This window comes from Oncorhynchus gorbuscha, unplaced genomic scaffold (genome assembly GCF_021184085.1).
Source record: "Oncorhynchus gorbuscha isolate QuinsamMale2020 ecotype Even-year unplaced genomic scaffold, OgorEven_v1.0 Un_scaffold_480, whole genome shotgun sequence".
Classification (NCBI taxonomy): domain Eukaryota; kingdom Metazoa; phylum Chordata; class Actinopteri; order Salmoniformes; family Salmonidae; genus Oncorhynchus; species Oncorhynchus gorbuscha.
Genome location: NW_025745312.1, coordinates 478,693 through 502,415, shown reverse-complemented (window position 1 = coordinate 502,415; position 23,723 = coordinate 478,693). Strand labels below are relative to the sequence as shown.

The 23,723-nt window shown below is 48.9% G+C and overlaps 1 protein-coding gene across 1 annotated transcript in view; it reads right to left on the bottom strand.

Annotated features, from left to right (window-relative positions):
- Nucleotides 1–23,723, bottom strand: part of LOC124018336 (dedicator of cytokinesis protein 1-like) — a 338,789-nt gene that overhangs the window by 197,206 nt on the left and 117,860 nt on the right. Inside the window, 5 exon segments of the mRNA XM_046333610.1 lie at nt 1,423–1,523; nt 6,164–6,253; nt 7,390–7,487; nt 16,282–16,465; nt 19,235–19,338. Of these exon segments, the coding sequence (XP_046189566.1) occupies nt 1,423–1,523; nt 6,164–6,253; nt 7,390–7,487; nt 16,282–16,465; nt 19,235–19,338 (577 nt within the window).

Sequence of the window (23,723 nt, the reverse complement as noted above, 5' to 3'; positions counted from 1 at the left end):
CATATATACACACACACATATATACATATATACACACACACATATATACATATACACACACACATATATATTTAGATACATATACACACACACATATATACATATACACACACACATATATACATATACACACACACATATATACATATATACACACACATATACACACACACACACACATATACACACACACACACACACACACACACACACACACACACACACACACACACACATACACACACACACATATATACACACATACATATATATTTAGATACATATACACACACACATATACACACACACACACACACACACACACACACACACACACACACACACACACACACACACACACACACACACACACACACACACACACACACACACACACACACACACACACACACACACACACACACACACACACACACACACACACACACACACACACACACACAGTGGGGCAAAAAAGTATTTAGTCAGCCACCAATTGTGCAAGTTCTCCCACTTAAAAAGATGAGAGGCCTCCCCTTCTCTCCCCTCCCCTCCTACATAGTAGTTTAGCACGGTGGTCTGCTTCCTGGTGAAATCAAAATTCAAGCAGTTGATGATCCATTCTGGGATGTTCTGGAAATTCGGTTACGAACCCACCTCACCGGGACGCTCCTACGTTGTGTTCAGTTGTATTGGTTCATATTGGACACGTACAGCATTGATTAAGTCCCTCGTTATGCACATGGCCTTGGTACAAGGCTCCAACAGGGAGAAGAAGAAGCAGGGGCCTCCCGGGTGGCGCAGTGGTTAAGGGCGCTGTACTGCAGCGCCAGCTGTGCCATCAGAGTCCCTGGGTTCCCGCCCAGGCTCTGTCGTAACCGGCCGTAACCGGTAGGTCTGTGGGGCGACGCACAATTGGCCTAGCTTCGCTCCGGGTTAGGGAGGGTTTGGCCGGGAGGGAAATCCTTGTCTCGTCGCGCACCAGCGACCCCTGTGGCGGCCCGGGCGCAGTGCGCGCTAACCAAGGTTGCCATGTGTTTCCTCCGACACATTGGTGCGGCGGGTTGGATGGCGCTGTGTTAAGAAGCAGTGCGGCTTGGTTGGGTGGCGCTGGGTGGCGCTTGGTTGGGTGGCGCTGTGTTAAGAAGCAGTGCGGCTTGGTTGGGTGGCGCTGTGTTAAGAAGCAGTGCGGCTTGGTTGGGTGGCGCTGGGTGGCGCTTGGTTGGGTGGCGCTGTGTTAAGAAGCAGTGCGGCTTGGTTGGGTGGCGCTGTGTTAAGAAGCAGTGCGGCTTGGTTGGGTTGTGTATCGGAGGACACATGACTTTGGATTCACCCGGTCAGTCTATATCACGGAAGGAGCAGGTGTTCCTAATGTTTTGTCCACTCAGTACATTTCTCCAGCAGTAATAAGCTGCTACTCACGTGTACGCCAGAGTAGCACTGAAATGCTTCCTGATGTAGGTCTCAAGGACGGGGTTAAAGTGCTGAAACTTTCTGTCTGCAATGAGTCCAATTATGAATACCTGCCAGGATCAAAACAGAAACACCAGTCATTACAAACACAAACCTTACAGTCACAAACCTTACAAACACAAACCTTACAGTCACAAACCTTACAAACACAAACCTCACAGTCACAAGAGTCGGGAGGCAAAACTAGACCTTTTCTTTCTTTCGTTGAAAATGGACAAAAAAAAGGAGAGAGAGAGATTGGAAATGAAATGAGATTGGAAATAATGAAAAGCCAATTTTCTCTCTATTCTATATTCTTCCCCCAGATAATCTAAGACGCAGTTAGTCGTCCTTCCTCTCTGTAGTTTCTCTCTGGATAAGAGGAGCCGGCTGGTAATCTCCTAGTCAGAGTAGACCATTACAAAACCACATCACATAACAGTTGCTGATACAGGCTTTGTACAATAAAGGTTCGTCAGAAGTTCAAATCAATGAAATAGCTACAAAAAGACATTGATGATGATGATTTCATATTATATAGTACGAGAAACAGCTCTATTAATGTAGAGCTATTTAGTCGACTACTTCTCTCAGCTTTAGAGAGATGTGTCGTAATTAAGACTGTGTCTGGCAGGAAAATACATGGGCTGTAGGATCTCATGCACGATGTGTGTGTGTGTGTGTGTGTGTGTGTGTGTGTGTGTGTGTGTGTGTGTGTGTGTGTGTGTGTGTGTGTGTGTGTGTGTGTGTGTAATATCCAACTAACGATCCACCCTGTGATGTAACTTATCTGTGGTATAGACTACAGTCTGATGGCTCAAATACTTCATTCAGTGGAATGTTATCTATTAGGTAGGCCTCCCAACAGCTAGGCCTCCCAACAGCTAGGCCTCCCAACAGCTAGGCCTCCCAACAGCTAGGCCTCCCAACAGCTAGGGTAGGCCTCCCAACAGCTAGGGTAGGCCTCCCAACAGCTAGGGTAGGCCTCCCAACAGCTAGGGTAGGCCTCCCAACAGCTAGGGTAGGCCTCCCAACAGCTAGGGTAGGCCTCCCAACAGCTAGGGTAGGCCTCCCAACAGCTAGGTAGGCCTCCCAACAGCTAGGGTAGGCCTCCCAACAGCTAGGGTAGGCCTCCCAACAGCTAGGTAGGCCTCCCAACAGCTAGGGTAGGCCTCCCAACAGCTAGGGTAGGCCTCCCAACAGCTAGGGTAGGCCTCCCAACAGCTAGGGTAGGCCTCCCAACAGCTAGGGTCCCAACAGGCCTCCCAACAGCTAGGGTAGGCCTCCCAACAGCTAGGGTAGGCCTCCCAACAGCTAGGTAGGCCTCCCAACAGCTAGGGTAGGCCTCCCAACAGCTAGGGTAGGCCTCCCAACAGCTAGGCCTCCCAACAGCTAGGCCTCCCAACAGGTCAGAACAGGTAGGCCTCCCAACAGGTCGGCATGCCGACAGCTAGGCCTCCCGACAGCTAGGCCTCCCCCGACAGCTAGGCCTCCCCGACAGCTAGGCCTCCCCGACAGCTAGGCCTCCCCGACAGCTAGGCCTCCCCGACAGCTAGGCCTCCCCGACAGCTAGGCCTCCCCGACAGCTAGGCCTCCCCGACAGCTAGGCCTCCCTGTCCTCTAACCCAGGACCTGTCTTGTCTCTGGCACATAGATAACATTCCTTAATGGTGGTAAGGTGTGTATTTAGCCTCCCAACAGGTAGGCCTCCCTGTCCTCTGGTTGTCTCTAACCCAGGACCTGTCTTGTCTCTGGCACATAGCTAACATTCCTTAACGGTGGTAAGGTGTGTATTTAGCCTCCCAACAGGTAGGCCTCCCTGTCCTCTGGTTGTCTCTAACCCAGGACCTGTCTTGTCTCTGGCACATAGATAACATTCCTTAACGGTGGTAAGGTGTGTATTTAGCCTCCCAACAGGTAGGCCTCCCAACAGGTAGGCCTCCCTGTCCTCTGGTTGTCTCTAACCCAGGACCTGTCTTGTCTCTGGCACATAGCTAACATTCCTAACTGTGGTAAGGTGTGTATTTAGCCTCCCAACAGGTAGGCCTCCCTGTCCTCTGGTTGTCTCTAACCCAGGACCTGTCTTGTCTCTGGCACATAGCTAACATTCCTAACGGTGGTAAGGTGTGTATTTAGCCTCCCAACAGGTAGGCCTCCCTGTCCTCTGGTTGTCTCTAACCCAGGACCTGTCTTGTCTCTGGCACATAGATAACATTCCTTAATGGTGGTACGGTGTGTATTTAGCCTCCCAACAGGTAGGCCTCCCAACAGGTAGGCCTCCCTGTCCTCTGGTTGTCTCTAACCCAGGACCTGTCTTGTCTCTGGCACATAGATAACATTCCTTAATGGTGGTACGGTGTGTATTTAGCCTCCCAACAGGTAGGCCTCCCAACAGGTAGGCCTCCCTGTCCTCTGGTTGTCTCTAACCCAGGACCTGTCTTGTCTCTGGCACATAGATAACATTCCTTAACGGTGGTAAGGTGTGTATTTAGCCTCCCAACAGGTAGGCCTCCCTGTCCTCTGGTTGTCTCTAACCCAGGACCTGTCTTGTCTCTGGCACATAGCTAACATTCCTTAACGGTGGTAAGGTGTGTATTTAGCCTCCCAACAGGTAGGCCTCCCAACAGGTAGGCCTCCCTGTCCTCTGGTTGTCTCTAACCCAGGACCTGTCTTGTCTCTGGCACATAGATAACATTCCTTAACGGTGGTAAGGTGTGTATTTAGCCTCCCAACAGGTAGGCCTCCCAACAGGTAGGCCTCCCTGTCCTCTGGTTGTCTCTAACCCAGGACCTGTCTTGTCTCTGGCACATAGCTAACATTCCTAACTGTGGTAAGGTGTGTATTTAGCCTCCCAACAGGTAGGCCTCCCTGTCCTCTGGTTGTCTCTAACCCAGGACCTGTCTTGTCTCTGGCACATAGCTAACATTCCTAACGGTGGTAAGGTGTGTATTTAGCCTCCCAACAGGTAGGCCTCCCTGTCCTCTGGTTGTCTCTAACCCAGGACCGGTCTTGTCTCTGGCACATAGATAACATTCCTTAATGGTGGTACGGTGTGTATTTAGCCTCCCAACAGGTAGGCCTCCCAACAGGTAGGCCTCCCTGTCCTCTGGTTGTCTCTAACCCAGGACCTGTCTTGTCTCTGGCACATAGATAACATTCCTTAATGGTGGTACGGTGTGTATTTAGCCTCCCAACAGGTAGGCCTCCCAACAGGTAGGCCTCCCTGTCCTCTGGTTGTCTCTAACCCAGGACCTGTCTTGTCTCTGGCACATAGATAACATTCCTTAACGGTGGTAAGGTGTGTATTTAGCCTCCCAACAGGTAGGCCTCCCAACAGGTAGGCCTCCCTGTCCTCTGGTTGTCTCTAACCCAGGACCTGTCTTGTCTCTGGCACATAGATAACATTCCTTAACGGTGGTAAGGTGTGTATTTAGCCTCCCAACAGGTAGGCCTCCCTGTCCTCTGGTTGTCTCTAACCCAGGACCTGTCTTGTCTCTGGCACATAGCTAACATTCCTAACGGTGGTAAGGTGTGTATTTAGCCTCCCAACAGGTAGGCCTCCCTGTCCTCTGGTTGTCTCTAACCCAGGACCTGTCTTGTCTCTGGCACATAGCTAACATTCCTAACGGTGGTAAGGTGTGTATTTAGCCTCCCAACAGGTAGGCCTCCCAACAGGTAGGCCTCCCTGTCCTCTGGTTGTCTCTAACCCAGGACCTGTCTTGTCTCTGGCACATAGATAACATTCCTAACGGTGGTAAGGTGTGTATTTAGCCTCCCAACAGGTAGGCCTCCCTGTCCTCTGGTTGTCTCTAACCCAGGACCTGTCTTGTCTCTGGCACATAGATAACATTCCTAACGGTGGTAAGGTGTGTATTTAGCCTCCCAACAGGTAGGCCTCCCTGTCCTCTGGTTGTCTCTAACCCAGGACCTGTCTTGTCTCTGGCACATAGCTAACATTCCTAACGGTGGTAAGGTGTGTATTTAGCCTCCCAACAGGTAGGCCTCCCAACAGGTAGGCCTCCCTGTCCTCTGGTTGTCTCTAACCCAGGACCTGTCTTGTCTCTGGCACATAGATAACATTCCTAACGGTGGTAAGGTGTGTATTTAGCCTCCCAACAGGTAGGCCTCCCTGTCCTCTGGTTGTCTCTAACCCAGGACCTGTCTTGTCTCTGGCACATAGATAACATTCCTTAACGGTGGTAAGGTGTGTATTTAGCCTCCCAACAGGTAGGCCTCCCTGTCCTCTGGTTGTCTCTAACCCAGGACCTGTCTTGTCTCTGGCACATAGCTAACATTCCTAATGGTGGTAAGGTGTGTATTTAGCCTCCCAACAGGTAGGCCTCCCTGTCCTCTGGTTGTCTCTAACCCAGGACCTGTCTTGTCTCTGGCACATAGCTAACATTCCTAACGGTGGTAAGGTGTGTATTTAGCCTTCTTTCAAAACCACACAATGCCTGAGGCAGACCAGAGGCAGAGAGACAATCTGGGACAACTTTTCTGTATTCTGTTTGTCCACACGGGATACAGTGAATCTATGTCAACTTTCTCTCTGACAACACACGCACACATTAGTAATGTGTATGAGTCATAGCTGTATGATACGGGCACACCGCCACAGTCTGGTATAAAAGTATAATATCCTCACACACGAAACAGAACAAAATCAAATATTTAATGTGTGTGTGTGTTATAAAAAACAACCTGTACTTACCAAGGAATCAAACACCAGGGTGTCAAACGTGTCACTGTCTGAGTTCTCCATCATAATGTTAAACAGGGCATCAAGGGTGTCCTGCAGAAACTACAACGACAAGAAACAACAACGTGTTACAACTCACTTCAATTGCAAAAGCTCATCATTAAGCTCAAGGCCTTGGGTCTGAACTCTGCCCTGTGCAACTGGGTGTTGGACTTCCTGACGGGCCGAACCCAAGAGGTGAAGGTAGGCAACAATCCCTCTGCCACGCTGATCCTGAACAAGGTGAGCCCCACAGGGGTGGGTGCTCAGCCCCTTCCTGTACTCTGTGTTCACCCATGAAAGGCGTAAAATCAATCATCATGTTTGCTGACGACAACAGAGTTAAGCCTGATTACCAACCCTGCCGAGACATCCTACTGGGAGGAGGTGAGAGCCCTGGCAGAGTGGTCCTTTGCACCCCATTATTTTTATTTCTACTTTGCACATTCTTCCACTGCAAATCTACCATTCCAGTGTTTTACTTGCTATATTGTATTTACTTCGCCACCATGGCCTTTTTTTGCCTTTACCTCCCTTCTCACCTCATTTGTTCACATTGTATATAGACTTGTTTATACTGTATTATTGACTGTATGTTTGTTTTACTCCATGTGTAACTCTGTGTCGTTGTATCTGTCGAACTGCTTTGCTTTATCTTGGCCAGGTCGCAATTGTAAATGAGAACTTGTTCTCAATTAGCCTACCTGGTTAAATAAAGGTGAAAGGTGAAAAATAAATACAATTTATAACCTAACAATATGGAGGTTTTTTTTTTTTGTGCAGAATTCTGGATTCAAATTTTCAACTTGACATTTGTCCCATTTTGTGAATTCTTGGTTGGTGAGCGGAACCCCAGACCACACAACCATAAAGGGGACATGTTTCCTGAGACAGCCGTCATCAGACTGATAGTATAGTTTATTACAAAAATGTGAACGTGAATTTACACAGAGAGGAAGACTGCAAAGGTATAACAGTGAGCCTTGTCAACACTGATCAAGGGTGAGATACTAAAATGGAACCTCTATACAGGAGAATACAAACCCTTCCTCTAGAACTCAGGGTTCCAAGCTGCTTTCTTGGTCAGTTGACCTCAAATGGGACAAACTGGTTAAATAATTCAAATGTTAAAAAATACAAATAAAATAAAAAACTCCTAATGGGTCATATTGTGTTACCTATGAACTTTGATCTCTCACCTTGACGACCTCTCCTCCCTCGACCTTCATCAGCTGTCGGAGGTTCTGCTGTAGCAGGCTGGTGTTGGAGCGCCACTTCAGCAGGCCCAACAGATCCACTATAAGAGACATAACAGACAGAAGAGAGGACAGACAGATGTGTTACTACAACAGACCCAACAGACCCACTATACGAGACAGAACAGACAGAAGAGAGGACAGACCCAACAGACCCACTATACGAGACAGAACAGATAGAAGAGAGGACAGACCCAACAGACCCACTATACGAGACATAACAGACAGAAGAGAGGACAGACCCAACAGACCCACTATACGAGACAGAACAGACAAAAGAGAGGACAGACAGATGTTACTACAACAGATCCACTATACGAGACAGAACAGACAAAAGAGAGGACAGACAGATGTTACTACAACAGACCCAACAGACCCACTATACGAGACATAACAGATAGAAGAGAGGACAGACCCAACAGACCCACTATACGAGACATAACAGATAGAAGAGAGGACAGACCCAACAGATCCACTATACGAGACAGAACAGACAAAAGAGAGGACAGACAGATGTTACTACAACAGATCCACTATACGAGACATAACAGAGAGAAGAGAGGACAGACAGATGTTACTACAGCAGACCCACTATAGGAGACATAACAGAAAGAAGAGAGGACAGACAGATGTTACTACAACAGACCCAACAGACCCACTATACGAGACATAACAGACAGAACAGAGGACAGACCCAACAGACCCACTATACGAGACATAACAGATAGAAGAGAGGACAGACAGATGTTACTACAACAGACCCAACAGACCCACTATACGAGACATAACAGACAGAACAGAGGACAGACCCAACAGAACCACTATACGAGACATAACAGATAGAAGAGAGGACAGACCCAACAGACCCACTATATGAGACATAACAGACAGAACAGAGGACAGACCCAACAGATCCACTATACGAGACAGAACAGACAAAAGAGAGGACAGATGTTTCCCCTTTATTCACATCTAACTGTGATTTACAATGACAGCCTGACTTTTAGAGGAAAGATGTCAGCTCTGTTCAACAACATCTGACACAAACCTTTTGGACTGAATGAGAGGAACAGGAAGACAGGATTTCTACACTTGACGGTCCTCTACGCTAGACGGCCTAGACGGTCCTCTACGCTAGACGGTCTAGACGGCCCTCCACGCTAGACGGTCTAGACGGCCCTCCACGCTAGACGGTCTAGACGGTCCTCTACGCTAGACGGTCTAGACGGTCCTCCACGCTAGACGGTCTAGACGGTCCTCTACGCTAGACGGTCCTCTACGCTAGACGGTCTAGACGGTCCTCTACGCTAGACGGTCTAGACGGTCCTCTACGCTAGACGGTCTAGACGGTCCTCTACGCTAGACGGTCTAGACGGTCCTCTACGCTAGACGGTCTAGACGGTCCTCTACGCTAGACGGTCTAGACGGTCCTCTACGCTAGACGGTCTAGACGGTCCTCTACGCTAGACGGTCTAGACGGTCCTCTACGCTAGACGGTCTAGACGGTCCTCTACGCTAGACGGTCTAGACGGTCCTCTACGCTAGACGGTCTAGACGGTCCTCTACGCTAGACGGTCTAGACGGTCCTCTACGCTAGACGGTCTAGACGGTCCTCTACGCTAGACGGTCTAGACGGTCCTCTACGCTAGACGGCAGACAGACAGAACGGCAGACAGACAGAACGGCAGACAGACAGAACGGCAAAACGGCAGACAGAACGGCAAAACGGCAGACAGACAAAACGGCAGACAGACAAAACGGCAGACAGACAAAACGGCAGACAGACAAAACGGCAGACAGACAAAACGGCAGACAGACAAAACGGCAGACAGACAAAACGGCAGACAGACAAAACGGCAGACAGACAAAACGGCAGACAGACAAAACGGCAGACAGACAAAACGGCAGACAGACAAAACGGCAGACAGACAAAACGGCAGACAGACAAAACGGCAGATAGACAAAACGGCAGACAGACAAAACGGCAGACAGACAAAACGGCAGACAGACAAAACGGCAGACAGACAAAACGGCAGACAGACAAAACGGCAGACAGACAAAACGGCAGACAGACAGAACGGCAGACAGACAGAACGGCAGACAGACAGAACGGCAGGCAGACAGAACGGCAGGCAGACAGAACGGCAGACAGACAGAACGGCAGACAGACAGAACGGCAGACAGACAGAACGGCAGACAGGCGGACAGGCAGAACGGCAGAACGGCAGACAGGCAGACAGACAAAACGGCAGAACGGCAGACAGGCGGACAGGACGGCAGACAGGCAGACAGGCAGAACGGCAGACAGGCAGAACGGCAGACAGGCAGAACGGCAGACAGGCAGAACGGCAGACAGGCAGAACGGCAGACAGGCAGAACGGCAGACAGGCAGAACGGCAGACAGGCGGACAAAACGGCAGACAGGCAGAACGGCAGACAGGCGGACAAAACGGCAGACAGGCAGAACGGCAGACAGGCAGAACGGCAGACAGGCAGAACGGCAGACAGACAGGCAGAACGGCAGGCAGAACAGCAGACAGACAGGCAGAACGGCAGGCAGAACAGCAGACAGACAGGCAGAACGGCAGACAGGCAGACAGAACGGCAGACAGAACAGCAGACAGACAGGCAGAACGGCAGACAGGCAGACAGAACGGCAGACAGACAGGCAGAACGGCAGACAGACAGACAGACAGAACGGGAGGCAGGCAGACAGAACGGCAGACAGACAGACAAAACGGCAGACAGACAGACAAAACGGCAGACAGACAGACAAAACGGCAGACAGACAGACAAAACGGCAGACAGACAAAACGGCAGACAGACAAAACGGCAGACAGACAAAACGGCAGACAGACAAAACGGCAGACAGACAAAACGGCAGACAGACAGACAAAACGGCAGACAGACAGACAAAACGGCAGACAGACAGACAAAACGGCAGACAGACAGACAGAACGGCAGACAGACAGAACGGCAGACAGACAGACAGAACGGCAGACAGACAGAACGGCAGACAGACAGAACGGCAGACAGACAGAACGGCAGACAGACAGAACGGCAGACAGACAGAACGGCAGACAGACAGAACGGCAGACAGACAGAACGGCAGACAGACAGAACGGCAGACAGACAGAACGGCAGACAGACAGAACGGCAGACAGACAGAACGGCAGACAGACAGAACGGCAGACAGACAGAACGGCAGACAGGCAGAACGGCAGACAGGCAGAACGGCAGACAGACAGACAGAACGGCAGGCAGGCAGACAGAACGGTAGCCTAGTGGTTAGAGCAGGTAGTCTAGTGGTTAGAGCAGGTAGTCTAGTGGTTAGAGCAGGTAGTCTAGTGGTTAGAGCAGGTAGCCTAGTGGTTAGAGCAGGTAGCCTAGTGGTTAGAGCAGGTAGCCTAGTGGTTAGAGCAGGTAGCCTAGTGTTTAGAGCAGGTAGCCTAGTGGTTAGAGCAGGTAGCCTAGTGGTTAGAGCAGGTAGCCTAGTGGTTAGAGCAGGTAGCCTAGTGGTTAGAGCAGGTAGCCTAGTGGTTAGAGCAGGTAGCCTAGTGGTTAGAGCAGGTAGCCTAGTGGTTAGAGCAGGTAGCCTAGTGGTTAGAGCAGGTAGCCTAGTGGTTAGAGCAGGTAGCCTAGTGGTTAGAGAGTTGGGCCAGTAACCCGAAAGACTGCTAGATCCAATCCCCGAGCTGACAAGGTCAAAATCTGTCGTTCTGCCCCAAACAAGGCGGTTAACACCACTGTTCCTAGACCAGTTAACCCACTGTTCCTAGACCAATTAACCCCCTGTTCCTAGACCAGTTAACCCCCTGTTCCTAGACCAGTTAACCCCCTGTTCCTAGACCAGTTAACCCCCTGTTCCTAGACCAGTTAACCCCTGTTCCTAGACCAGTTAACCCCCTGTTCCTAGACCAGTTAACCCCCTGTTCCTAGACCAGTTAACCCCCTGTTCCTAGACCAGTTAACCCACTGTTCCTAGACCAGTTAACCCACTGTTCCTAGACCAGTTAACCCACTGTTCCTAGACCAGTTAACCCACTGTTCCTAGACCAGTTAACCCACTGTTCCTAGACCAGTTAACCCCTGTTCCTAGACCAGTTAACCCCCTGTTCCTAGACCAGTTAACCCCCTGTTCCTAGACCAGTTAACCCCTGTTCCTAGACCAGTTAACCCCCTGTTCCTAGACCAGTTAACCCCTGTTCCTAGACCAGTTAACCCCCTGTTCCTAGACCAGTTAACCCCTGTTCCTAGACCAGTTAACCCCTGTTCCTAGACCAGTTAACCCCCTGTTCCTAGACCAGTTAACCCCTGTTCCTAGACCAGTTAACCCCTGTTCCTAGACCAGTTAACCCACTGTTCCTAGACCAGTTAACCCACTGTTCCTAGACCAGTTAACCCACTGTTCCTAGACCAGTTAACCCACTGTTCCTAGACCAGTTAACCCACTGTTCCTAGACCAGTTAACCCACTGTTCCTAGACCAGTTAACCCACTGTTCCTAGACCAGTTAACCCCACTGTTCCTAGACCAGTTAACCCCACTGTTCCTAGACCAGTTAACCCCACTGTTCCTAGACCAGTTAACCCCACTGTTCCTAGACCAGTTAACCCCACTGTTCCTAGACCAGTTAACCCCACTGTTCCTAGACCAGTTAACCCACTGTTCCTAGACCAGTTAACCCCACTGTTCCTAGACCAGTTAACCCCACTGTTCCTAGACCAGTTAACCCCACTGTTCCTAGACCAGTTAACCCACTGTTCCTAGACCAGTTAACCCACTAGACAAGTTAACCCACTAGACCAGTTAACCCACTAGACCAGTTAACCCACTAGACCAGTTAACCCACTAGACCAGTTAACCCACTAGACCAGTTAACCCACTAGACCAGTTAACCCACTAGACCAGTTAACCCACTGTTCCTAGACCAGATAACCCACTGTTCCTAGACCAGATAACCCACTCTTCCTAGACCAGTTAACCCACTGTTCCTAGACCAGTTAACCCCACTGTTCCTAGGCCATCATTGTAAATAAGAGTGTGTTATTAACAGACTTGCCTAGTTAAATAAAGGTTAAATTTAAAAAATATTAATTTAAAAAATCCTAATAACTCCTCCTCCTCTCCCTGTTCCGCCTCCCTCTCCTCCACCCCCCCCCCCTCCTCTGCTCTCTTCTGATTCATGTACATTTGAGTCATTTAGCTCGTTCTCTTCCAGAGAGACTTACAGTAATGAGTACAAACATTTTCAACTGGTCCCCGGTGGGAATCTAAACCCACAACCCCTGTCATTGCAAGCACCATGCTCTACCAACTGAGCCATAAGGGACCCCCTCCTCAAACTCAACCCCTATCGTTGCAAGCACCATGCTCTACCAACTGAGCCATAAGGGACCCCCTCCTCAAACTCAACCCCTGTCGTTGCAAGCACCATGCTCTACCAACTGAGCCATAAGGGACCCCCTCCTCAAACTCAACCCCTGTCGTTGCAAGCACCATGCTCTACCAACTGAGCCATAAGGGACCCCCTCCTCAAACTCAACCCTGTCGTTGCAAGCACCATACTCTACCAACTGAGCCATAAGGGACCCCCTCCTCAAACTCAACCCCCTCTCACCTTCCTCCTCTTCTCTGTCTGTAACTTGAGTCAATCAAGCTTCTGGACACTGAAGGTGATAAATACCCTGGGTATCAACCTATCAGGGTTCAGTCTTCTGGGTATCCACCTATCAGGGTTCAGTCTTCTGGGTATCCACCTATCAGGGTTCAGTCTTCTGGGTATCCACCTATCAGGGTTCAGTCTTCTGGGTATCCACCTATCAGGGTTCAGTCTTCTGGGTATCAACCTATCAGGGTTCAGTCTTCTGGGTATCCACCTATCAGGGTTCAGTCTTCTGGGTATCAACCTATCAGGGTTCAGTCTTCTGGGTATCCACCTATCAGGGTTCAGTCTTCTGGGTATCCACCTATCAGGGTTCAGTCTTCTGGGTATCCACCTATCAGGGTTCAGTCCTCTGGTCTTATTTAAACAGGCCTCGCCAGGAGTGACAAATCTGTACAACTGCAGCGCCAACACTCAGCAACGATCAGAAAGACAGGAGAGGAGAGGAGCTCCACAAGGCTCTTACCTCTGTGTATCTGACCACTACAAGTTTAGAGAGGAGGCACTTCTGGGTATCAACCTATCAGGGTTCAGTATACTGGGTATCCACCTATCAGGGTTCAGTATACTGGGTAGAGAGGAGGCACTGCAGATGATCTCTCTCTCAGGTCATTTCATCTCCCTATTTTCTCAAGCTGTCCTTCTGCCTGTGACAAAGTCCCACGACTGTAGTGCCAACCCCCTGGGAAGAGAAGAGACCACAGCCACTTCTCACCAACGCCGTCGACTCCCAGGGCTGGCGGACGCATAAATCTAGCTTGATTAAAAGGAGAGTTTCATCTCAGATGGAAACGGGCCGGGGACTCTGGGATATCCGGGAAGCTGGATGGCGGTCCATAGGGAAGCACATTAAAGATATTTAAACTGAGATGAGGTAGAGGAAATCTCTAGTAACACTTCGGAGTGAGGAGAGGGGCTCAGTCAGCAGGGGGTGAGTGATAGGGGGAGGACGGAGGGGGAGGACAGAGGGTGTGTAATAGGGGGAGGACGGAGGGTGTGTAATAGGGGGAGGACGGAGGGTGTGTAATAGGGGGGAGGACGGAGGGTGTGTAATAGGGGGTGGACGGAGGGGGGAGGACGGAGGGTGTGTAAAACCTCAGACCCCACCTCAGACCCCAGACCCCGCCCCAGACCCCGGCCCAGACCCCGGCCCAGACCCCGGCCCAGAGAGAAGAACATCAGGAGAAACACAGTAGAGAAGGAAGTCAGGAGAAACACAGTAGAGAAGGAAGTCAGGAGAAACACAGTAGAGAAGGAAGTCAGGAGAAACACAGTAGAGAAGGAAGTCAGGAGAAACACAGTCGAGAAGAACATCAGGAGAAACACAGTCGAGAAGGAAGTCAGGAGAAACACAGTAGAGAAGGAAGTCAGGAGAAACACAGAGAGAGAAGAACATGAGGAGAAACAGAGCGAGAAGAACATGAGGAGAAACAGAGAGAGAAGAACATGAGGAGAAACACATAGAGAGAAGAACATGAGGAGAAACACAGAGAGAGAAGAACATGAGGAGAAACAGAGAGAGAAAAACCTGAGGTGAAACACAGAGAGAGAAGAACATGAGGAGAAACAGAGAGAGAGAAGAACATGAGGAGAAACACAGAGAGAGAAGAACATGAGGAGAAACAGAGAGAGAAGAACATGAGGAGAAACACAGAGAGAAGAACATGAGGAGAAACAGAGAGAGAAGAACATGTGGAGAAACACATAGAGAGAAGAACATGAGGAGAAACACATAGAGAGAAGAACATGAGGAGAAACAGAGAGAGAAGAACATGAGGAGAAACAGAGAGAGAAGAACCTGAGGTGAAACACAGAGAGAGAAGAACCTGAGGAGAAACAGAGAGAGAAGAACATGAGGAGAAACAGAGAGAGAAGAACATGAGGAGAAACAGAGAGAGAAGAACATGAGGAGAAACAGAGAGAGAAGAACATGAGGAGAAACAGAGAGAGAAGAACATGAGGAGAAACAGAGAGAGAAGAACATGAGGAGAAACACAGTAGAGAAGAACATGAGGAGAAAGCTCTGTCACCAAGCTCTGGTCAAAAGCAGTGCCCTATATAGGGTATAGGATGCAGCGTTGTGATATGCAGCAGCCTCTCATTCGTGAGAGAAGAGGTAGAGAGAGAGAGAGAGAACTGCTGCATATAGCTGCTATGTGACTGGACTGTAATGGAGAGGTACTTAAACAACACTGAGTTGTTTCAATGGCTCCCTGGGAGCATAGCAGAAATTCTCTTTCTTTTAATTCTTCATCTCCATCTCTGTTTCACATGATCTGAGTCAGAGCGCTCTTTATTCAGAATGTGTCTTCGTGGTGGGACGGGACAGGAAATGGCTGTAGGCTAGTAAAACTACGAATTTAAAGTGCCAAAAGATGGGCTGTTGTAGTCAGTGGCCCAGTCTTTCCCTGGTCTTTGTTCCCATGTTCATCCCATCTTGTAGCCCGAGACAGATTGAAAACCATCCTAGGGTTTGGTTCATTCTAGGAGAGGATGCCATGAGCCCAGAAGCCAAGAGTCAAGTTCACAGCAGAAAGCACCAGTCTAAGCAACACACATTCTATATAGTTATAATGAGGTGTCCAACGGTACAGTTCTAGATGAGGATCAGCATGTCATATGTACCAGCTTGGTCCTTTGTAACGGTAGAGCATGGCGCTTGTAACGCCAGGGTAGTGGGTTCGATCCCCGGGACCACCCATACGTAGAATGTATGCACACATGACTGTAAGTCGCTTTGGATAAAAGCGTCTGCTAAATGGCATATATTATTATATTATATTATTTTACTGGTAGGGAGGGGGAGGGGGAGGGGGGAGGGAGGGAGGGAGGGAGGGAGGGAGGGAGGGAGGGAGGGAGGGAGGGGGAGGGAGGGAGGGAGGGAGGGAGGGAGGGAGGGAGGGAGGGGAGGGGAGGGGAGAGAGAAGTAAAGAGGGCTGGATGGAGAGAGATTGGTGGGGGGGAGAGGGAGAGGGAGAAGTAAGGAGGGCTGGCGGGAGAGGGAGAGCGTGAGAGATGGAGATAGAGAGAGAGAACGGTGGAGAGAGAGCGAAGTAGGGAGGGCTGGAGGGAGAGGGAGAGAGAGAGAGAGAAAGTATAGGAGGGAGAGGAGGGAGAGAAGGCTGTAGTGGACTGGAAGGAGAGAGTGCTAGAGGGAGGGAGTCTCTTTACCGTTCTGTGTGAGCTTGGTGGAACACACCAGGGTTGCTATCTGAAAGGAGTCCTTGCTGATGGTACAGTTGCCCAGGTTGTGTGAACCCTTCCCTGTAGTGGACAATCCCTTCTCCTCCAGCTCCACCTTGGTAGCAGGCAGGTTCAGGTACAGAGACGAGTCCTCCAGCTTCTTAGCCTCCGCCTGGGGGTCATACAGAATTACACAATCACATATACCTGGTCCGTGGTGTTATATTACCTACCCTGAATACGATGAGGTGGTGTTATATTACCTACCCTGAATACGATGAGGTGGTGTTATATTACCTACCCTGAATACGATGAGGTGGTGTTATATTACCTACCCTGAATACGATGAGGTGGTGTTATATTACCTGTATACGATGAGGTGGTGTTATATTACCTACCCTGTATACGATGAGGTGGTGTTATATTACCTACCCTGTATACGATGAGGTGGTGTTATATTACCTGTATACGATGAGGTGGTGTTATATTACCTACCCTGAATACGATGAGGTGGTGTTATATTACCTACCCTGAATACGATGAGGTGGTGTTATATTACCTGTATACGATGAGGTGGTGTTATATTACCTACCCTGTATACGATGAGGTGGTGTTATATTACCTACCCTGTATACGATGAGGTGGTGTTATATTACCTGTATACGATGAGGTGGTGTTATATTACCTACCCTGAATACGATGAGGTGGTGTTATATTACCTACCCTGAATACGATGAGGTGGTGTTATATTACCTGTATACGATGAGGTGGTGTTATATTACCTACCCTGAATACGATGAGGTGGTGTTATATTACCTACCCTGAATACGATGAGGTGGTGTTATATTACCTACCCTGAATACGATGAGGTGGTGTTATATTACCTACCCTGAATACAATGAGGTGGTGTTATATTACCTACCCTGAATACAATGAGGTGGTGTTATATTACCTACCCTGAATACGAGGAGGTGGTGTTATATTACCTACCCTGAATACGATGAGGTGGTGTTATATTACCTGTATACGATGAGGTGGTGTTATATTACCTACCCTGAATACGATGAGGTGGTGTTATATTACCTACCCTGAATACAATGAGGTGGTGTTATATTACCTACCCTGAATACGATGAGGTGGTGTTATATTACCTGTATACGATGAGGTGGTGTTATATTACCTACCCTGTATACGATGAGGTGGTGTTATATTACCTACCCTGTATACGATGAGGTGGTGTTATATTACCTGTATACGATGAGGTGGTGTTATATTACCTACCCTGAATACGATGAGGTGGTGTTATATTACCTACCCTGAATACGATGAGGTGGTGTTATATTACCTGTATACGATGAGGTGGTGTTATATTACCTACCCTGTATACGATGAGGTGGTGTTATATTACCTACCCTGTATACGATGAGGTGGTGTTATATTACCTGTATACGATGAGGTGGTGTTATATTACCTACCCTGAATACGATGAGGTGGTGTTATATTACCTGTATACGATGAGGTGGTGTTATATTACCTGTATACGATGAGGTGGTGTTATATTACCTACCCTGAATACGATGAGGTGGTGTTATATTACCTACCCTGAATACGATGAGGTGGTGTTATATTACCTACCCTGAATACGATGAGGTGGTGTTATATTACCTACCCTGAATACAATGAGGTGGTGTTATATTACCTACCCTGAATACAATGAGGTGGTGTTATATTACCTACCCTGAATACGATGAGGTGGTGTTATATTACCTACCCTGAATACGATGAGGTGGTGTTATATTACCTGTATACGATGAGGTGGTGTTATATTACCTACCCTGAATACGATGAGGTGGTGTTATATTACCTACCCTGAATACAATGAGGTGGTGTTATATTACCTACCCTGAATACGATGAGGTGGTGTTATATTACCTGTATACGATGAGGTGGTGTTATATTACCTACCCTGAATACGATGAGGTGGTGTTATATTACCTACCCTGAATACGATGAGGTGGTGTTATATTACCTACCCTGAATACGATGAGGTGGTGTTATATTACCTGTATACGATGAGGTGGTGTTATATTACCTACCCTGTATACGATGAGGTGGTGTTATATTACCTGTATATGATGAGGTGGTGTTATATTACCCTGAATACGATGAGGTGGTGTTATATTACCTACCCTGTATACGATGAGGTGGTGTTATATTACCTACCCTGAATACGATGAGGTGGTGTTATATTACCTACCCTGTATACGATGAGGTGGTGTTATAGTACCTACCCTGAATACGATGAGGTGGTGTTATATTACCCTGAATACGATGAGGTGGTGTTATATTACCTACCCTGTATACGATGAGGTGGTGTTATATTACCTACCCTGAATACGATGAGGTGGTGTTATATTACCTACCCTGTATACGATGAGGTGGTGTTATATTACCTACCCTGTATACGATGAGGTGGTGTTATATTACCTACCCTGTATACGATGAGGTGGTGTTATATTACCCTGAATACGATGAGGTGGTGTTATATTACCTACCCTGAATACGATGAGGTGGTGTTATATTACCTACCCTGTATACGATGAGGTGGTGTTATATTACCTACCCTGTATACGATGAGGTGGTGTTATATTACCTACCCTGTATACAATGAGGTGGTGTTATATTACCTACCCTGTATACGATGAGGTGGTGTTATATTACCTACCCTGTATACAATGAGGTGGTGTTATATTACCTACCCTGTATACGATGAGGTGGTGTTATATTACCTACCCTGAATACGATGAGGTGGTGTTATATTACCTACCCTGAATACGATGAGGTGGTGTTATATTACCTACCCTGAATACGATGAGGTGGTGTTATATTACCCTGTATACGATGAGGTGGTGTTATATTACCTACCCTGTATATTACATACCTTGTATACGATGAGATCGTGCTCTCCGTCCCTCAGGGTCGTCCCATCGTACCTCATCAGCTTCACAAACGACAGGGCGAATATCTTCTCCGATTTGTCTTTGGCTGCAGGGGGAGGAAAGGATATAACCAGTTAGAGCCCCGCCCACTGAACCAGACAACCAGTTAGAGCCCAGGCCCACTGAACCAGACAACCAGTTAGAGCCCCGCCCACTGAACCAGACAACCAGTTAGAGCCCCGCCCACTGAACCAGACAACCAGTTAGAGCCCCGCCCACTGAACCAGACAACCAGTTAGAGCCCCGCCCACTGAACCAGACAACCAGTTAGAGCCCAGGCCCACCGAACCAGACAACCAGTTAGAGCCCCGCCCACTGAACCAGACAACCAGTTATAGCCCCGCACACTGAACCAGACAACCAGTTAGAGCCCCGCCCACTGAACCAGACAACCAGTTAGAGCCCCGCCCACTGAACCAGACAACCAGTTAGAGCCCCGCCCACTGAACCAGACAACCAGTTAGAGCCCCGCCCACTGAACCAGACAACCAGTTAGAGCCCCGCCCACTGAACCAGACAACCAGTTAGAGCCCCGCCCACCGAACCAGACAACCAGTTAGAGCCCCGCCCACTGAACCAGACAACCAGAACACAACACACATGAATCATACACAATCCCATCCTCAGTCAGGACACCTAGGAGTCCAATAATCTGAACTGCAATAATTGTGTTGTATCCAGTCCATATGGTAGAGTGTATTCTCACTACACTATCCCCCAGGGAGAATGATGTAAACACACTGTATATTCAGAGTGTATTCTCACTACATCTTCACTACATTTACATTTAAGTCATTTAGCAGACGCTCTTATCCAGAGCGACTTACAAATTGGTGCATTCACCTTATGACATCCAGTGGAACAGTCACTTTACAATAGTGCATCTAAATCTTAAAGGGGGGGGTGAGAGGGATTACTTATCCTATCCTAGGTATTCCTTAAAGAGGTGGGGTTTCAGGTGTCTCCGGAAGGTGGTGATTGACTCCGCTGTCCCCCAGGGAGAATGATGTAAACACACTGTATATTCAGAGTGTATTCTCACTACACTATCCCCCAGGGAGAATGATGTAAACACACTGTATATTCAGAGTGTATTCTCACTACACTATCCCCCAGGGAGAATGATGTAAACACACTGTACATTCTGACCAGACCCTGAGGGTACCACATAGACAATAGAACAGTATTTGTGAAGCAGCCTCCGTGTGGGTCCTATATAAACCCAGAGGAGAGTAACGGCTGTGTCCGGATGGGACCGAATACATCACCATCACAGATCAACAAGCTCAGATTTACGTGACGTTCAGGAGCCTGATTCACCGGGAGCATCTGGTGCATTCAATCTGTATAAATCAATTTATTGGTTTTCTGCCCGTAGCCTGGCGCGGTGAATAATCGCTCTGCTCGCTGGACTGGAAGACAACCAATAGAAAGATAGAAGAGGACTACGGTATGTATGCTGCAGAATCAGGAGAGGAGTGGATTCACTACGCAATGACTTCCCATCAGACACAAACGCAGAGTCACAGATTAAAACAGCTGGGAGTCAGTGGATTGTTTGGTCCAGAAACCTGTACATCTCAGCTGTTCACTGACCTAGAATGAACCCTCTGAAATGGTCTCTCTGTCTCTCTGTCTGTCTCTCTGTCTGTCTCTCTGTCCGTCTGTCTCTCTGTCCGTCTGTCTCTCTGTCCGTCTGTCTCTCTGTCCGTCTGTCTCTCTGTCCGTCTGTCTCTCTGTCCGTCTGTCTCTCTGTCCGTCTGTCTCTCTGTCCGTCTGTCTCTCTGTCCGTCTGTCCCTCTGTCCGTCTGTCCCTCTGTCCGTCTGTCCCTCTGTCCGTCTGTCCCTCTGTCCGTCTGTCCCTCTGTCCGTCTGTCCGTCTGTCCGTCTGTCCGTCTGTCCGTCTGTCCGTCTGTCCGTCTGTCCGTCTGTCCGTCTGTCCGTCTGTCCGTCTGTCCGTCTGTCCGTCTGTCCGTCTGTCCGTCTGTCCGTCTCTCCGTCTGTCTCTCCGTCTGTCTCTCCGTCTGTCTCTCCGTCTGTCTCTCCGTCTGTCTCTCCGTCTGTCTCTCCGTCTGTCTCTCCGTCTGTCTCTCCGTCTGTCTCTCCGTCTGTCTCTCCGTCTGTCTCTCCGTCTGTCTCTCCGTCTGTCTCTCCGTCTGTCTCTCCGTCTGTCTCTCCGTCTGTCTCTCCGTCTGTCTCTCCGTCTGTCTCTCCGTCTGTCTCTCCGTCTGTCTCTCCGTCTGTCTCTCCGTCTGTCTCTCCGTCTGTCTCTCCGTCTGTCTCTCCGTCTGTCTCTCCGTCTGTCTCTCCGTCTGTCTCTCCGTCTGTCTCTCCGTCTGTCTCTCCGTCTGTCTCTCCGTCTGTCTCTCCGTCTGTCTCTCCGTCTGTCTCTCCGTCTGTCTCTCCGTCTGTCTCTCCGTCTGTCTCTCCGTCTGTCTCTTCGTCTGTCTCTCCGTCTGTCTCTAACATCTGCTAACCATGTGTATGTGACCAATAACATCTGCTAACCATGTGTATGTGACCAATAACATCTGCTAACCATGTGTATGTGACCAATAACATCTGCTAACCATGTGTATGTGACCATTAACATCTGCTAACCATGTGTATGTGACCAATAACATCTGCTAACCATGTGTATGTGACCAATAACATCTGCTAACCATGTGTATGTGACCATTAACATCTGCTAACCATGTGTATGTGACCAATAACATCTGCTAACCATGTGTATGTGACCATTAACATCTGCTAACCATGTGTATGTGACCAATAACATCTGCTAACCATGTGTATGTGACCAATAACATCTGCTAACCATGTGTATGTGACCAATAACATCTGCTAGCCATGTGTATGTGACCAATAACATCTGCTAACCATGTGTATGTGACCAATAACATCTGCTAACCATGTGTATGTGACCAATACCATCTGCTAACCATGTGTATGTGACCATTAACATCTGCTAACCATGTGTATGTGACCAATAACATCTGCTAGCCATGTGTATGTGACCAATAACATCTGCTAACCATGTGTATGTGACCAATAACATCTGCTAACCATGTGTATGTGACCAATAACATCTGCTAGCCATGTGTATGTGACCAATAACATCTGCTAACCATGTGTATGTGACCAATAACATCTGCTAACCATGTGTATGTGACCAATACCATCTGCTAACCATGTGTATGTGACCATTAACATCTGCTAACCATGTGTATGTGACCATTAACATCTGCTAACCATGTGTATGTGACCAATAACATCTGCTAACCATGTGTATGTGACCAATAACATCTGCTAACCATGTGTATGTGACCAATAACATCTGTTAACCATGTGTATGTGACCAATAACATCTGCTAACCATGTGTATGTGACCAATACAATTTGATTTGATTTGATTTGATCCAACCTGAGCCAGAAAGACAAGGCAATTAACTACTGAAGGAAAATTAGTTAAAAACACAACTTGCAACAATTTATAGGATTTGACTGAATTACAGTTCAAAGAAGGAAAATTGTCCATTTAAATCAATTCATTAGACCCTAATCTATGGATTTCACTTGACTGGGCAGGGGCACAGCCTGACTGGCTGGCTGAGTGACTGACTGGCTGGCTGAGTGACTGACTGGCTGGCTGAGTGACTGACTGGCTGGCTGAGTGACTGACTGGCTGGCTGAGTGACTGACTGGCTGGCTGAGTGACTGACTGGCTGGCTGAGTGACTGGGCAGGGGCACAGCCTGACTGGCTGGCTGAGTGACTGACTGGCTGGCTGAGTGACTGACTGGCTGGCTGAGTGACTGGCTGGCTGAGTGACTGACTGGCTGGCTGAGTGACTGACTGGCTGGCTGAGTGACTGGGCAGGGGCACAGCCTGACTGGCTGGCTGAGTGACTGACTGGCTGGCTGAGTGACTGACTGGCTGGCTGGCTGAGTGACTGACTGGCTGGCTGGCTGAGTGACTGACTGGCTGGCTGAGTGACTGGGCAGGGGCACAGCCTGACTGGTTGGCTGAGTGACTGACTGACTGGCTGAGTGACTGGCTGGCTGGCTGAGTGACTGACTGGCTGGCTGGCTGGCTGAGTGACTGACTGACTGACTGACTGGTTGGCTGAGTGACTGACCGAGTGACTGGCTGGCCGAGTGACTGGCTGGCCGAGTGACTGGCTGAGTGACTGGCTGAGTGACTGGCTGAGTGACTGGCTGACTGGCTGAGTGACTGGCTGACTGACTGGCAGGGTAAGTGACTGATTGACTGGCTGACTGGCAGGCTGGCTGGCTGAGTGACTGATTGACTGGCTGGCTGGCTGGCTGAGTGTATGAGAAGTAAACCGTCTTTGCTGAAGCCCACAACAGTGTGTGTGTGTGGCAATGCTGGAGGACGGATAGCTTCACCCTAAATACAGCACGTTTCAAAC